This window comes from Pistacia vera, unplaced genomic scaffold (genome assembly GCF_008641045.1).
Source record: "Pistacia vera cultivar Batoury unplaced genomic scaffold, PisVer_v2 Contig36, whole genome shotgun sequence".
NCBI classification, from domain to species: Eukaryota; Viridiplantae; Streptophyta; class Magnoliopsida; order Sapindales; family Anacardiaceae; genus Pistacia; species Pistacia vera.
This window is the reverse complement of record NW_022196179.1, coordinates 741,716-759,414: the sequence shown is the minus strand read 5'-3', so window position 1 is coordinate 759,414 and position 17,699 is coordinate 741,716. Positions and strand designations below refer to the sequence as shown.

Genomic DNA, 17,699 nt, shown 5'->3' with positions numbered 1-17,699 from the left:
TAAGCATCTCAAAAATAAGTTCACTAACAATATTAATATAGTAATTAATAAGATAAATAAAATTACGTATATGAATTCGGAAAATCTTTTAGTTATCGGAGTTAGTTTAACTATACTCAAAGGATTTTGTCTTTGAATCACAGGAGAGACCATTATTGACTTTACCTAAAAGATTAGGTATATGAATTCGGAAATCTCCAAATAAGGAATTAGTCACTTAGAATTAATTAATTATCAACCGATGAGGTAGTCGAATCACAAATGTATTTGATTTGCTTAGTCTTACCAAGAAAAACTTGCTAAAAAAAAAACAAAACTAATAAACCAAATTATCTGAATAAATAGAACCAAAATTCTCCACACACGCAAGGGCATAACTGATATTGACGTCCCTCCACCTTCGCTCCTTCTCTCTTTTATAATCTCCATGCTCATGTATATATATGTGTAATATCCCACTTCTTTTGTTATCATCTTCGTCCATTCTTAAAATATTCAAACAACATTAAGGAGATTACTTCTCATTCTTTATATAGGAATGAAGATAAAACGACACTAGTTTAAAGAATTGCATGCTTTCTTCAGATTTTTCTACAGGTGATTCATTTCTCTCCCCCATCTCTTCCTCTTTTCCTCTCGTATTCTGTTTGGTTCTCGAGAAAATGCATATGCATCAGCAAGAAAGGCAAAGGTTCAGCCTTGGAAAGTCCTAGTTTTTTTTTTTTCTCTCCTCTCCTTAAGAGCATGCAAATGAGACCTTTATGATTTACTGATTTTTATTCAACAAATAATACGCAATCACCAGTTGCAGTATTCCTCTGTTTTACCGCTATTATGTGGTTATCTCGGTGAAGAGATTAAAGAACCAACCGACCTGCGTTGAATAGGGACATTACTGTCTTTTGAAACACATTGCATGCAAATTTCCCATTTGTTTTGCAAAGTTTCAACCGGAAAGACAATAATGCCCCATCCTTTGTCAACCTTTTACGGTCATAGCACCGCCATGAATTTTGTTTTTTTTTGCCATTCTCATTCGGCAGTCGCATTTTTCCTCCTGTCAGCTGTCAACTTTTCAAAAGAGATCCGCGGAATCCTGAATACACGTTTTACTGATCTAAATTTTTTATTTTGTCGTATTAGACGATGAGATGCAATTTGGATTTTATTATATTAATATTATACACTTTGGTCAAAATCTTTCCTTGTTTGGTTGCCGTGAAATTTGAATGAATCAAAATGTTGGCAGTAATGGGAATATCCAATTTTAGGCCCTCAACCAATGCTGGTGTTACATTTTTCAATTAACTTTACGCCACCAATATTGGATTGAGTGTAATTGTGTAAATGCTGATAGTAATGATTTCCAAAGTTGAAAAAAGTTACCTTGTACTTATTTTCAAATTTTTATTTATCTGGATTTTTGAATTATAATAATCTTGCAAAAAATGATTGGACACTGAAATTTCAAGGAAGTCAATTATGTCAATTCATCAACTTAAGTCTTCTGAGAGTTAACCAATTTTTCTTTCTTCTGGGCTTTCTTAATCTTGGACAGAAAGTCATGTGATGTTCATTATTTTGCAGGACCTAGAAAGTGCTGAAATAGCGAACTATTGTTGCTTCAAGAGTCGGGAGTAATCACGAAGTCGGTGCAAAATGGCTGGAGATTCAGAGACATGTAAGGCAATGAAGGCTACATCAAATGGGGTGTTTCAGGGTGATAATCCTCTTGATTATGCACTTCCTCTTGCCATTCTTCAAATATGCCTTGTGGTTACGCTCACACGCATTCTCGCTGTAATTCTAAGGCCTCTTCGACAACCTCGTGTCATTGCAGAGATTGTTGTAAGTTCTTCTCCTCCTTCTTTTCTAAGTTCTATTTTTGCAGTTTTCATCTAAATTTAGTAAATCTTTTTACACTTTAAAAAATGTTCTACCTAAACTCTCTGACTTTTTCTTTTTCTTTTAGATCTTTCTGCAATATTCTTCAGAATCTCTAGTTTAATTCTTCTTTTTTATGGATGATAAAAAAAATTTGGCAACTAATCTATGTATCCAGAGAAGATTATGATATTATTAGTTTATGGTAGAATCTTATGTCAGCATATGTAATTGTGTTTGAACTCATAATGCATGATTATTTTATCTGGGAAAGATTGATCTTTGATATATTAAATTTTCAGTCAGAACTGGGCAGGTAAGATAATTAATAATAAACCAGACTAAAAAATGTGTTTATCTGTTAATTAATGACAAATTTAGAAACTTGAAAGTTGATCTTTAAAGATGACTTATGAATATGAAGGGAGTTTAGTGGAGAATATGCCATTACTACGTTATCTTCACCATTTTTTAGTTCTCATGTGGGACAGATGTATAAATATTAAAAAAAGTCTATTAAAAAAAAAAAAAAAAAAAAAAAAAGAGAATGAATGGCCTAGATTTTGTTTAAAGTCGCTCCGATTTTGAGTTTTCCGTGAACAAAGAAGATCATAGTGTACTTTTTGATTTCTTTACGCAGGGAGGAATATTGCTTGGCCCTTCAGCTTTGGGTAGGAACAAGGTGTATATGAATGCAATTTTTCCTGCCAGGAGTCAAACTGTGTTGGATACGTTAGCGAACCTTGGCCTCCTCTTCTTTCTGTTCCTTGTAGGCCTAGAATTAGATCCAAAGTCCCTTCGCCGGACTGGTAAAAAAGCTCTTAGCATAGCCCTGGGAGGCATTAGTCTACCTTTTGCATTGGGAATAGGAACCTCTTTTGCCCTCCGTGCGTCCATTTCTAAGGGTGTAAATGGACCTGCATTTCTTATATTCATGGGGGTGGCCTTTTCTATTACTGCATTTCCAGTCCTGGCCCGTATTTTAGCTGAACTCAAGCTTTTAACTACTGATGTTGGGCGTATGGCCATGTCAGCTGCGGCTGTTAATGACGTAGCCGCCTGGATTTTACTTGCTCTTGCCATTGCTCTCTCAGGAACTGGGCGTTCTCCCCTTGTATCGTTATGGGTTCTATTGTGCGGGTGTGCTTTTGTCTTAATTTGCACATTCATGGTCCCTCCAATCTTTAGATGGATCCAGAAGCGATGCCCCGAGGGAGAGCCTGTGGATGAATTGTATGTTTGTGCTACCCTGTCTATTGTTTTGCTAGCGGGATTTGTTACTGATGCCATTGGAATACATGCTCTCTTTGGGGCATTTATAATTGGAGTTTTGGTCCCAAAGGAAGGGGCATTTGTTGGTGCTCTGGTAGAAAAAGTTGAGGATCTTGTATCCGGTCTTTTCCTTCCATTGTACTTTGTATCAAGCGGATTGAAGACTGATATAGCCACAATTCATGGACTTCAGTCTTGGGGGTTCCTTGTTTTGGTTATAGTTACAGCATGTTTCGGAAAGATTATTGGCACTGTAGTAGTATCCATCTTATGCAAAGTGCCTGTGCGGGAGGCTCTTGCCCTAGGCTTCCTAATGAATACTAAAGGCTTGGTGGAACTCATTGTTCTCAACATTGGTAAAGACAGAAAGGTAAATTGCTTTTTCTATGTTAAAAATAGGAACTTGCAATTACATTTGCAATGCTTGGTTTCTGAATCTTAATTGTTTTATTCGACTGATATTTCAGGTATTGAATGATCAAACATTTGCAATCATGGTTCTGATGGCTGTCTTCACAACATTTATAACAACACCTTTAGTCATGGCGGTATATAAGCCAGAAAAAAGAACAATCAATGCCCTCTACCAGCACAAAACAGTAAAGAGAAAAGATCCAGATGTTCAGTTTAGGATTATGGCCTGTTTCTATGCTTCAAGAAACATACCCTCAATGATTAATCTGATTGAGGCTTCACGTGGGACTGAAAAGAAAGGAGGCCTCTGTGTTTACGCACTGCACCTCATGGAACTCTCGGAAAGGCCATCGGCAATACTTATGGTCCACAAGGCAAGAAAGAACGGAATACCCTTTTGGAACAAAGGAAAAAACTCAGATACTGAACAAGTTGTTGTTGCTTTCGAGGCTTTTAGACAACTAAGCCGTGTCTCTATCCGTCCAATGACAGCAATCTCACAGATGCATGATATACACGAAGACATTATCGGAAGTGCTGAAAGGAAACGAGCATCAATAATAATTCTCCCATTTCATAAACACCAGAGGCTCGATGGGTCCCTGGAGACTACTCGAACCGAATTTCGTTGGGTCAATAAGAAGGTTCTTGAGAGTGCTCCATGCTCAGTGGGGATTTTGGTTGACCGGGGGCTTGGTGGTAACACACATGTTTCAGCAAGCAATGTTTCTTCCGTTATGACGGTCTTGTTTTTCGGAGGAAACGATGATCAGGAAGCCCTTGCTTATGGTGCACGCATGGCTGAGCACCCAGGCATTAGTCTATCTATCATTCGTTTCCTTCCAAGCCCCGATATTTCCGGGGAGATTGAAACGCAAGACGAGTCCCATGTTTCGGAAGATGAGAGCTTTCTTGCTGAAGTTAAACAAAAATTTGCAACTATAGACTCATTTACTTATGTCGAAAGAGAAGTGAGAAACACTGCAGAAACTGTTGCCGTAGTTCATGAGTTCAATAAATGCCACATGTTTTTAGTGGGTCGAACGCCTGGGGGCCGGGCAGCAGCAGCGTTGAATATGAAGAGTGATTGCTCAGAACTTGGGCCGGTTGGGAGCATGCTGATAGCTCCAGATTTCTCAACTTCGGCTTCAGTGTTGGTAGTACAGCAATACACTGGCCATGGTCGAGTTGTTTCTGTATCAGGATCTATAACACAGGTAGCAGAGATGCCAAAGGAAGATATAGAATCTGGCTGATTACAAGCACTTTGGTATCAATAACTGAAGTGGATGGTTAAATTTCTGAATTGGTTTACTTACACAAGCTTCTGCCAGTAATTAAAGTGTTGTAGTTAGGTTCAGGTTATCTCAAGAACAGCAATCATGTGTTGTTACCATGGTACTAGGTTCAAAAATCAAACCCAACCCAGAAGGGAATTGTATATAATCAATTTCTTTTGGTCTAATTTTGATTATTTTGTTCTTAATCAAACCTTTATCATCTTTTAAGCTATGTTTCAAAGTCCAATCCGTTGTGAGACCTGATAAAGTGACCGGGTCGCGGGTTGAAGCGGTGATGTTAGCAATAAAAGATGGACCAGAAAAGATGGACCTGGAAATTTTAAACCCCATGCATCTTTTTTTTTTTCTGATCAAGTGCATGGTCATTTGTATCAACCGCCTCCTCAAAGACCTCCTCTATATCTTTTGACTCATCAGAGCCCGTCTGAACCCTCTCCTCTACTTTCTCATCCCCAACCCCAACTTATACAGGCTTATCAACCCCATTTTCCATTTTCAATGGGGTAGCTTCAAAACCCTAGATTCAAGAAAAACCACCGAAACCCATTTAACCAAACAGATTAAAAATCAATTAAAACCCATTACAGCCATAAAAAACCAATCACAAAAACACCCACCACATCAAAACCCTATAACAATAATTCATCTCCGATTCAAAAACAATATGTACCTCAATAAAAAAACAGATTTTCTCTTTTCCCATAACTATTTATAATAATCAACTAAAAAACAACAGATCTTTAAAGCGTTTTCATATGTTTTCATTAAAGATTATGCAAGACTTATAATCAAGTCAGAAACTTTTCGGTCATTCAATAAAAAGTAAACATTTAAAACTAAAATTAGAAACATAACCCACCTAGAAAAGATGAACACTTTACCTGTATTTGTGTAGGTCTTCGATTTCGATGAAGAAGATTGGATTATGTTGACGTTTGATTTTGGACGTCAACGACTTGCATGTGTAAAGTGCTAAGAAAGTCTTAGAAATTACATGTGATGGATCTATAAAATTTGAATATGGAGCTGAGATTATATATGTTGCAGAAAACATAAATAATAAGCTAACAAGAGATGTTTTTATAGTGGTTCGGATGCTCAAACAAGTGACTCCTACATCCACTATTATTTTATTGATCTTTGACTATTTCTATGATATTGCCCGTAAGACATACAAAGATGAAGAAATACAGTGTTTACAAAGAGAAAGAATTGAGCTCAAACTATGGTTAGCTCTCATATGCCCAGGCCCAGCCTCCCTCTTCGGGAAGAGAAGTGCCAATTTATACACCTCTGAACACAATGTAAGGAGTGTTTTGCAAGTTGCCTTGACACATGGAAGACTCTCGTCCATTCATCTCTTGAAATGAGATAGGGTTGATATGAATATTTTTGAGTAGATATGGGCTTGGTAGTTAGTACAAAAAGACATTTATTGAGCTGACATAAGCGTGACTTTTGAGGCATAACAAATTAAGATGGAGGAAGTAAATTGAAGAAGATGAGGAAGTGTAAGCTTTACACTTTAGAGTGAAGAAGATGAAAATGGGAGTTGCCGCCCGACTGAAATGAGAATAATGAAATGAAGCTGCAATTTGGAGATGCAAATTTGCTGTAGGAATTAGGAATAGGTGTTTTTAAGGGATAGGGTAAACCCATCATTACTGAACCGGTTTAAGCAACGGCTCGATCGGACCTGCAGGTTGGCACTAGTCCGCCGGTCTGTTACCAGTCCAAAGCGATACTATTTTTGATTTTTATATTAAACCAGACCGGAGTCAAGGCAGACTCCCGGTTGAACTGACCAATTTGGTCTGGGTTTTAAAACAGTGTTTTCAAGTTAAAAGTTTTAATAACTAATCCGGGGTGAAACCGACAAAATGGTTGGGTCCCGAGTTGATTGGTTTAATTGGTTTGACCAGTGGGTCAAACTGGTGTCCAAAGGTTTGAAATCTAACAAAAACACTCTTGAAAATTCTATCGGTCCCTATAAGTTTAAAGTCTTGCAAAAACACCCCAAACACCATCGTCGGCGTTGACAACCCAAGGCAAATAGGGTCTGTTTTCGGCAATGACAACACTCCTTATCACCACAAATACACGCTCCTTAACCTCCTAACCAAAGCCCATCTCACCCCTCCTCCGTTCACCTTGCCAATCATCGACAATAGTTTTTGTGATTTCCAATCGATTTACTCATTGAAAATCACCTCTGTTGCCACCTTTCATTTTGGTAACTCGGACTTGCCTATCTCTCCCACGAAAAGCAACAAGTTGCTTAACTCTACTTCTTCTTTTTATTTATTTATTTTTTATTTGTTAAGTTACTCTTCTTCTTCCTCTCTGATAAATAGTAAAATTAGTAACTTGACTCGGTCAAGATCTCGGGTCCTGATTGAACCGGTTCAACCAATTGGGCTAGATTTTAAAACACTTCTTTTAACAACTCTCCACTACAAAACCATGTTTCAAGTGGGATTTGAAGATCATTATACTAAGTAATCAAAGCTGATAGTGCGCCAAGAATCTTTCCAACTACAGTTAAAGTGCCAATTTAAGGAATCATGAGATCTAACTCTGACACTAGAATAAAATATCCAGCAGCATCGTCTTCACCATTCAATTTTGTTCATTTGATGCTTGGGTTGGGTCACAATTTGCGGCCATATTTTATTAAATTAACTTTTCATCAGCAACTTAGAAGGCAACCAACATTTTCTACGTCTCTTCTACTTTTCTATGGGTCTGGATGAAGTTGACACCATTGAAATAAGGGAAAAAAGTAAAATAAAAGTAAGATGGGTTGTCACACAATTGATTTTATATAAACAGTATCTATTATTTTATTATAAATCATATCGGTCGTTATATAAGCTGACACCGTTAGAGCAAGAGAATATAAAATTATATTTTGAAACTTTTTAGATAAAAAAATTTGGGTAAAAAAAGATGTTTACTCTTTATTAATAGCAAACTTCAGGGACCAAAATGTAACTAATGGGGACTAAGATGTTATTAAAAATTTAACAAGATTAAAATGTTACTAGGTATGCTTTTTTTATTTACTGAAACCTGGCAAGAATTGCGGTATTAACTACAGCACAAGTAAAAGAAGTCAAGAAGATGGGCCCAGGATTAAAGAAAGAAAATTTGTAGACGTTTCTAAAATAACTGGGTTACCTCCCAGTTCCCAACTTCTTAAACACTGAAGGTGTAAGATCATTCATCATTTCCCTCTCTGTAGGGACTGCAGTGAAACTGCGATTTGGGTGAAATGGGTTTGAATACTACGCTAGGACAGACGTGTCCTTCTCCAATGAAGCCTACTTCAAATGGCTTACTACAGGGTGATAGTCCTCTTGATTTTGCACTTCCTCTTGCCAGTTTGCAAATATGTTTGGTGATTGTTCTCACAAGGGGTCTCGCTTTTCTTCTAAGACCATTAAGACAGCCACGCGTGGTTGCTGAGATTATTGTAAGTTTAAAGTTTTTTTCTTGTTTCATTACTGATAAGCAGAATGGTTTAAACTTTGCTTTGATATTACGTCTCTCACTTTGATGTGTTTTGATTGTTTTAATATTGACTTTGTAAGAATCCCATTTTTTGATTTTGTTTTCTGGGTGTTATCATGTGATTCAGCTCATATTATTATGAAACAGAAACTAGTAGGAATTGATAATATTAGAGAAAGACAACATCTTGTTAAAAACCTAGCACATTGTAATCTTGATTTTCACTTCAAAATATTTGTCTGTTGGCATACTGCTAGGAAACCTGAAATCCTTTACATGGGCTTCATCAATTTGATGTTTTTGTGTCTTGGAATCAATCTAACTTTTTAAAATCTAAGATTTTTCTGTGTTGCACATGTGTTCAGGGGGGAATTTTACTTGGACCATCAGTGCTGGGTCGAAGCAAGAGTTTTCTGCAAACTGTATTCCCATCCAAGAGTCTAACTGTGTTGGATACAATGGCAAATTTTGGCCTTATTTTCTTTATGTTCCTTGTGGGTTTAGAATTGAATCTTAAGTCTCTTCGTCAAACTGGGAAAAAGGCCCTTGGCATTGCTATTGCAGGAATTGGCCTTCCTTTTGCATTAGGAATTGGTACATCTTTTGTCCTCCGAGAAAGTATCTCTGAAGGCGTGGATGGTAGCTCATTCCTTGTATTCATGGGCGTGGCCCTTTCTATAACTGCTTTCCCTGTCTTAGCCCGTATTTTGGCTGAGCTGAAGCTTTTAACCACTGATGTTGGCAGAATGGCTATGTCAGCTGCGGCAGTTAACGATGTGGCTGCATGGATTCTACTTGCCCTTGCCATTGCCCTCTCTGGATCCAATCATTCTACTCTTGTTCCATTTTGGGTTTTACTGAGTGGGTGCACCTTTGTCGTTTGTTCAATAATCATTGTTCCACGGATTTTTAATTGGATGGCTCGACAATGCCATGAAGGTGAGCCAGTAAAGGAAACATATATTTGTGCTGCATTAGCTGCTGTTCTGGCTGCAGGGTTTCTCACTGATGCTATCGGAATTCATGCCATGTTTGGTGCTTTTGTGATTGGAGTGCTTATCCCCAAGGAAGGTCCATTTGCGGGTGTCCTTGTCGAAAAAGTGGAGGATCTTGTATCTAGCATATTTCTGCCACTTTACTTTGTTTCAAGTGGACTAAAGACGAACATAGCTACAATTGAAGGGCTCCAATCATGGGGCCTATTGGTTTTGGTTATTTTAACAGCATGTTTTGGAAAGATTGTTGGCACTATTGTGGTGTCTCTTTCTAGCAAAGTGCCTCTCCGTGAAGCTCTTGCACTGGGCTTTCTTATGAATACTAAAGGCTTGGTGGAATTAATTGTGCTCAACATTGGTAAAGATAGAAAGGTAATTTATGCTCTTACCATATTTTTATTAGGGTCGTTACCTTTTCTAAAGGATATAACGTGTTCTGTGTTTATATTTTCAGGTTCTGAATGATCAAGTATTTGCCATTATGGTTCTAATGGCTCTCTTCACTACATTTATCACTACACCTCTTGTTATGGCTGTATATAAGCCAGCTAGAAGGACAAGAGTTGTTGATTACAAGCATAGGACTATTGAAAGGAAAAATTCAAAAGCCCAGTTTCGGATTTTGGCCTGTTTCCATAGTGCAAGAAACATTCCATCAATGATTAATCTCTTTGAGGCATCTCGAGGGATTCGGAAATCTGAAGGAATTCGTGTATATGCTATGCACCTCATGGAGCTCTCTGAGAGGTCATCTGCTATCTTAAGGGTTCATAAGGCAAGAAAAAATGGTTTACCTTTTCTGAATAAGGGCAGACAATCAGATTCTGACCACATTGTAGTGGCATTTGAAGCTTTTCAGCAACTGAGCCAGGTTTCTGTAAGGCCAATGACTTCAATCTCTTCCATGGCTGACATGCATGAGGACATTTGCATCACTGCTGAGAGGAAGAAAGTTGCAATTATTATTCTTCCATTCCATAAGCACCAAAGGTTGGATGGTTCTCTGGAGATTACTCGATCTGATTTCCGATGGGTGAACCAAAAGGTCCTTGAGAATGCACCTTGTTCAGTTGGAATTCTAATTGATCGCGGGCTTGGCGGAACCGCTCATGTATCTGCAAGTAATGTTTCCTATTCTGTTGCAGTCCTTTTCTTTGGGGGCTGTGATGATCGCGAAGCCCTTGCTTATGGGGCTCGTATGGCTGAGCACCCTGGTATCAGTTTAGTGTTCATTCGCTTCTTACTGGAGCCTGAGACGACAGAGAATCTAGTTAGAGTTGATGAGGCTGAAAATTCCAGCTCCCAATTGAGGTCAACGGATGAAGAGGTTCTCTCTGAGTTTAGAACAAAAGTATCTCATGATCTCTCCATAGTATATGAAGAGAAAGTTGTGAGAAGTGCTGAAGAAACCATTTGTGTAATCCGTGAGGTAAGCCAAGGCTGCAATCTTTTGTTGGTGGGTCGAAAGCCTGAAGGTGAAGTAGCCTTAGCTTTAAATAAGAGAACTGATTGCCCAGAACTGGGACCTGTAGGGAGTTTATTGACTTCATCAGATTTTTCAACAACATCAGTATTGGTTATTCAACAGTATGGTGCTCTATTATCTTTAAATTTAGCTCCAGAGTCGCAGGAAGACTCGCCTGAAGACGAAGACTTGGAATCAAATTAGCTTGCTTCCTGTTAAATGGTTTGGATTTGAATTTTAACCATAGTTTGTTGTGATGGGTTGTACTACCAGATTGTTCCACTCACAAGAAATAATTATGGAATAAAAGGATTTCTTAAATCAGATATTCAATTATCACTTGGAATTTATTTGTCTTTAATATAATACGCCATTATGATTACCGGATCATATCATATGCCTATACTTATGGGATAAATCAAAGGTTATTGTTGTGCGGGAAATCCGAAGTTTAGGTTGGCTCAATTTGAAAGGAAGATATTCAAATTGACTTATAATCTAATTAAGGTAGCAGAAGATGATGTAACTTTCTAATTCTACGTATTTGAATCTTATCTCAACTCTATCATATAAATGAGTGTTATATAAATCCATCACAACTTGTTTTCCGGGGAGGCAAGGCAATTATTTTAGGAAAAGATTTATCATTTGTGATTCTCATTCAATAAGAGAAATAGTGAATACAGGCTCAAGATTCAAACTTGCCGAACCACTTTAAAATTGCCTCATGTCATTACTTGTATTTTCTCTTTAATTATTCAATTGCTGATTTTCATTAAATCACACGCACATCTATCCCAGTTTCAGTAGGGTCAATTGGAATTCTCCAGTTGGTGCAGATTTCTGTATCAACATTTTGGCGTTAGAAGGAAAACTTAATCACTTTGAGCTCTCTTTGTTTTTCCAGTAGTTGTTTTTTTTTTTTTTTCATCTTCCAACCGCAAAAAAATCAGCCATGGCTATAATCCATGTCACCAAATCAAACTCTAAAATTGAAGCCATTGACAGATGGGGAGTATTGAGCATTATAAAGTATGAGTCTGGCAAAGTGGTAAACATAAGAGTTATAGATCTTCGAGTAAGCTTTCTAACGGTTTAAGAATCATCCAAATCCGAGATCTGCAGCTCCAATCATTGTCAAGATATTGAAGTCTATCTTAGATCATGCGGCTAGATCTCTTAGATCGCGCAGATCTTCAGCTTCAGATAGTGCACCCAGATCTCCATGCTTTCTGATTGAGCTATACTCTCAGATCAAGCTCTCCATGTTTTTTGATTGAGTTATGCTTTTAGATCAAACTCTCCATGGTTTCTGATCGAGCTATACTCCCAGATCAAGCTCTCCGTGCTTTCTGAATGAGCTGTGCTCTCAAATCAAGCTCTCTATGCTTTTTGATCGAGCTGTGCTATCAAATCAAGCTCTCCATACTTTCCAATCGAGCTGTGCTCTTAGATCAAGCTCTCCATGCTTTACGATTGAGTTGTGCTCTCAGATCAAGCTCTTCATGTTTTCCAATCGAACTCCTCTTGCTCTTAGATTGAGCTCTTTACACTCTTTGATCGAGCTCTTTATGTTCTCAGATCGAGCACTTCATGCTCTCTGATTGAGCTCATAAGCTTGCTCATTCGCTTGAGATCACGTGTTCAAGATCTCTCAGATTGCGCCAGACAGAATTCAAGCTCTTCAGTTTGAGATTGCAGCCTATAGTGCTACAACCATCCATATCAAAGAAATGAGTTTTTGAAGCGCGATTACGCACTCTAAAAACTGGGGGCTATTGTTGTGCGGGAAATCCGGAGATGATAATTTCTTATTAGGAGAGAAGATATTTAGATTGACTCAATTTGGAAGGGAAATATTCAAATTGACTTAGATTCCAACTAAGATAGCCGAAGATCATGCAACTTCCTAATTTTACGTATTTGAATTTTACCTCAACTCTATCATGTAAATGGGTGCTATATAAACCCATCACAACTTATTTTATGGGGAGGCGGGCAATTATTTTAGGAAAAAATTCATCATTTGTAATTCTCATTCAATAAAAGAAACAGTGGACGTATGCTCAAAATTCAAACTTGTCGAACCACTTTAAAAATTGCCTCATGTCATTACTTGTATTTTCTCTTTAATTATTTAATTGCCGATTTTCATTAAATCACACGCACATCCATTCTGGTTCCGACACGGTCAATTGAAATTCTTTAGGTGGTGCAGATTTCTGTATCAACAGTTATAATTAAGATAAGAGTAATACTAGATGTACAAATCCTTTGTACAAATTGATGTGTTATTTATTAAAAAAAAAAAATTCAATTTAGTAAATGCCCAATTAATAGATGCATGATTTGTGCTATGTATGCTTAGTTTATATATTCAACATCGCTGTTAAATAAACCAAAGGTCATATATATTCAGATCAATGGAAACTGATCTTTTTGAGGTTTAGAGTTGATAGTAATGTGGAGTCTGGATTGGCAACAGTGAAAGATTGGAAGAATATTTTAAACACAGATTTATTAGCGTTAAGCTGGGTTAAGCCTATTTTAACCTTTCTGAATTTCAGGGGTATTAAAATCCTAGAATAACTCAAACTGTCGACCTGAGATCCGAGAAACTCCGAATCCTATCCATTCTCTGTTTATTTGTCTCTTTGTTGATTCTTGTATACTTGAATACTGGTCTATTTATTCACACTACACTTCACAGCTTCAGTTTTATTTGCTGAATACACGTGGAACTCTGAATCCTACTCATTCTCGTACCTAGTCTGTTATTTATTCCCATCATATCTTTCCGTCCTCAGAAAGACCGCTGCGATATTTACGTGATCGAGAATTCAGTGATATTTGTATGAACAAGAATTCCGGCATTTCTTTTTGGTAACCTCCATCTGAATGATGCTTTTGTTTTGATTTGATGAATTTTTTTTCAATTGTAATTATCCTGCAACTTACAAGATTGGGAAGAGGTGAGTGATGACACTTAGTTTTAATATAGTAAGATGAAGTAGTTTCTGCCTGGAAGTTTAATGCTGATAGGTTTCCAAAACTGGAGATTTCGATTTTACGTATTAGATGGTGTTTTGGTTTATTCCAAATTTATTACTTACCTAAATTATTGTTATTATCTCTGGTTGGGGGTTATCTTCCTCCTCATTTGTTGTTTTTCTGCTTTATATACTAAAAAATCATTTTTCATCATCTATCCAGTCCTTATCCTTCAGGGTTAGCAATTACTTTGTGAAGAATGGCGGCAAGTGCATGTCCTGCCGCCATGAAGCCTACCTCTAATGGGGTTTTCCAGGGTGATAATCCTCTTGAATTTGCGCTTCCTCTCGCCATCCTACAGATTTGCCTTGTGGTTTTGCTCACTCGTCTTCTCGCTGTTGTATTAAAGCCCCTAAGACAACCTCGCGTCATCGCAGAGATTATTGTAAGTTATATGTATTTTTTTTCTGCATCAGACTAAATTTTTTAGATTTTTTTTCTTATGTGTATTACTTTTATCTTTTTTACAGGGAGGAATAATACTTGGGCCATCAGCTTTGGGCAGGAACAAATACTATATGAATGCAGTTTTTCCGACAAGAAGTCTAACTGTGTTGGATACTTTAGCCAACATTGGTCTCGTCTTCTTTTTGTTCCTGGTAGGCATAGAGTTAGATCCAAAGGCCCTGCGTCGGACTGGTAAGAAGGCTCTTAGCATAGCCGTCGGAGGAGTTAGCGTACCTTTTGCTTTAGGAATAGGAACCTCATATGCCCTCCGTGCAACTGTCTCTAAAGGTGTAGATGGGGGTGCATTCCTTCTATTCATGGGGGTGGCTTTTTCTATTACTGCATTTCCTGTCTTGGCCCGTATTTTAGCTGAACTCAAGCTTTTAACTACCGATGTTGGGCGAATGGCAATGTCAGCTGCGGCTATAAATGATGTGGCTGCTTGGATTCTTCTTGCTCTTGCCATTTGCCTTTCTGGAACAGGGCAGTCTCCCCTTGTATCACTGTGGGTTTTACTGTCTGGATGTGGTTTTGTCTTTTTCTGCATATTGATTGTCCCGCGTATATTTGAATGGATGCAGAAGCGCTGTCCAGATGGTGAGCCAGTGAAAGAAATATATGTATGTGCTACTTTGTTAATTGTTTTGGTAGGTGCATTTGCGACGGATGCTATTGGAATTCATGCCCTCTTTGGTGCATTCATTGTTGGAGTTTTGGTCCCAAAAGGACCATTTGCTGGTGCTCTTGTAGAAAAGATTGAGGATCTTGTATCAGGTCTTTTCCTACCATTGTTCTTTGTCTCAAGCGGATTAAAGACTGATATAGCCACAATCCGAGGGCTTCAGTCTTGGGGGTTTCTCGCTTTGGTTATAGCTACAGCATGTTTAGGAAAAATTGTTGGCACTGTTGCTGTCTCTCTCCTTTGCAAAATGCATTTCAAGGAGGCTCTTGCTTTGGGGTTCCTAATGAATACTAAAGGCTTGGTGGAACTCATTGTCCTCAACATTGGAAAAGACAGAAAGGTAAATTGCTTTTTAGTCCTTGAGAATGAGTGCTGTTAATTACATTTCTACGCTTTTGTGTCACATATTTCTTTTGGTTTCTGGATTTAATTGTTTTATCCGATTAATGTTTCAGGTATTGAATGATCAAACATTTGCAATCATGGTTCTCATGGCCATCTTCACAACCTTTATCACCACACCTTTGGTCATGGCTGTCTATGAGCCTAATAAAAGAACAAGTAATGGCATTTACAAGCATAGAACTATTAAGAGAAAAGATCCAAATCATCAGCTCCGGATTTTGGCCTGTTTCTATAGTGCAAGAAATCTTCCTACAATGATTAATCTGATTGAGGCTTCGCGTGGAACTGAAAAGAAGGAAGGACTCTGTGTATATGCAATGCACCTCATGGAGCTCTCCGAAAGGTCATCAGCAATACTTATGGTCCATAAGGCAAGAAACAACGGAATACCCATTTGGAACAAAGGGAGACACTCGGATTCCGATCAAGTTGTTGTTGCTTTCGAGGCTTTCAGACAACTGAGCCATGTCACTATCCGTCCAATGACCGCAATCTCACCAATGCATGATATGCACGAAGACATCTGTGGTAGTGCTGAAAGGAAACGGGCTGCAATGATAATTCTCCCATTTCACAAGCACCAGAGGTTCGATGGAGTGCTGGAGAATACTCGAAACGATTTTCATTCCGTCAACAAGAAGGTTCTTGAGAATGCACAATGCTCAGTTGGGATCTTAGTAGACCGTGGGCTTGGTGGAAACACACATGTATCTGCCAGCGATGTTTCTTCCATTGTAACAGTCCTTTACTTTGGAGGGAATGATGATGCAGAAGCCCTCGCATATGGTGTACGCATGGCTGAACACCCTGGTATCAGTGTTAATATTATTCGCTTCCTCGCAAGCTCTGGCATTTCAGGGGAGATTGTTGGAGCTGATGTGAAAGATCACCATTCGAGCAGTGCAGATGAAAACTTTCTTGATGAGATGAGGCGAAAGTATTCAAGTTTGGAGTCATTTAAGATGGAAGTGAGGGTAGTAAGAAACAATACAGAAACTGTTGATGCAATCAAGGAGTATAATCGGTGCCACATGTTTTTGGTTGGTCGAATGCCTGAGGGTCCGGTAGCAGCAGCCATGGATATAAAGAGTGATTGTCCGGAACTGGGGCCGGTAGGCAGCATGCTGATTTCACCTGATTTTTCAACTTCAGCGTCAGTGTTGGTGGTGCAACAATATACTGGTGGTGGAATGTCTCCCATAGCAGGATCTTCAGATCAAGATACAGAATCTAGCTGATGATGATGAAATTTTTACTCGGTCATTACTGTAGCTAATTTTCTTTTCTTTTTTCAGTTTGTTGGATTTTTTTAAATAAATAAAAGTAGCAGAAATTTCAGCCTAAACAACGGTGTCGTTTTAGTTGGTGGTGTAACTTAACTGCCTAGGCTCTTTCACACTAAATAAACCAGCCATTCACTAAAACTAGAAGATAATGAAATACTACCGATTTTAAGCGGTCGGTATTGGTACGAAACCTTCACAGTTCACTTCCCTCTTTCCAGTTCCTTAGGGTTTCAAAATCAGACTCAAAATGCTTCATCTCTACTGCAATCTCCACCGTCCATCTTCTCCTCTGCTCCTTCCTCTCCAACAACAATTTTTCCCTACTCCCTCTCCTATCGAGTACGCAATCTTCCTCTCTTCATTTTAACTTGTTTTAATCTTTCTAGCGTTTCATTTAACCTTTTTTTTTTTTAATTATTTAACAGCCGAGTGAAGTTCAATTTAAATGAAGGTTTTGTAAAGATTACAAAGATTTCGATAGCGGTAAGCAGCAAGAAGAGTGAAAGGAGTAGTGGAGAAGGTTTTTGAGCGGTGAGAAATGGGTCCATGAAGGGTTCATTACAGAGTCACTTCCCAATGGTATGTTTCGAGTTCGTTTAGATAATGAAGACTTGATTCTTGGTTTATTTCGGGAAAGATTAGGCAGAATTTTGTTCGTGTATTACCGGGAGATAGAGTCAAGGTTGAAGTAAGTCGTTATGATCCAAGCAAGGGTCGAATAATATAGAATTCGCAACCGAAGTTCCAACGGTTAGTTGTTGCTTAATCTTGATTGTAATTTTTGTATTTAAATTAATTGTCATGAAAATTCATAAAGCTTATCTTATTGTGGTTTTTTTTTTTTTTTTTTTTAATTATATTTGTTTAGTTGGTTTCCTGATTGGAGCTGCCAAAGATAATTTTTGTGCTAAATGTTATTCTGAGTTCTCTTGTAAATCCATTTGGTGGTTCTCTTTCTCTTGTTCTGAGTCTTTGACACCTCTG

The 17,699-nt window shown here is 38.1% G+C and overlaps 3 protein-coding genes across 3 annotated transcripts; all 3 read left to right on the top strand.

Annotated features, from left to right (window-relative positions):
- The first annotated feature begins 493 nt into the window (after nucleotides 1-493).
- On the top strand, nucleotides 494-5,056 carry LOC116139948 (cation/H(+) antiporter 18-like). Its single transcript, XM_031425592.1, has 4 exons — nucleotides 494-597; nucleotides 1,588-1,848; nucleotides 2,525-3,526; nucleotides 3,624-5,056. The coding sequence occupies exons 2-4, from the start codon at nucleotides 1,660-1,662 to the stop codon at nucleotides 4,824-4,826; spliced, it is 2,394 nt and encodes a 797-aa protein (XP_031281452.1). The 5' UTR covers nucleotides 494-597; nucleotides 1,588-1,659; the 3' UTR covers nucleotides 4,827-5,056.
- A 3,084-nt stretch (nucleotides 5,057-8,140) lies between these two features.
- LOC116139900 (cation/H(+) antiporter 18-like) lies at nucleotides 8,141-11,234 on the top strand. Its single transcript, XM_031425533.1, has 3 exons — nucleotides 8,141-8,346; nucleotides 8,750-9,751; nucleotides 9,834-11,234. Exons 1-3 carry the CDS (start codon nucleotides 8,146-8,148, stop codon nucleotides 11,046-11,048), a joined length of 2,418 nt encoding a protein of 805 aa, XP_031281393.1. The 5' UTR covers nucleotides 8,141-8,145; the 3' UTR covers nucleotides 11,049-11,234.
- Nucleotides 11,235-14,094: 2,860 nt separating this feature from the next.
- On the top strand, nucleotides 14,095-16,667 carry LOC116139848 (cation/H(+) antiporter 18-like). The gene is made up of 3 exons (XM_031425490.1): nucleotides 14,095-14,280; nucleotides 14,366-15,364; nucleotides 15,480-16,667. The coding sequence occupies exons 1-3, from the start codon at nucleotides 14,095-14,097 to the stop codon at nucleotides 16,665-16,667; spliced, it is 2,373 nt and encodes a 790-aa protein (XP_031281350.1).
- Nucleotides 16,668-17,699: the final 1,032 nt, after the last annotated feature.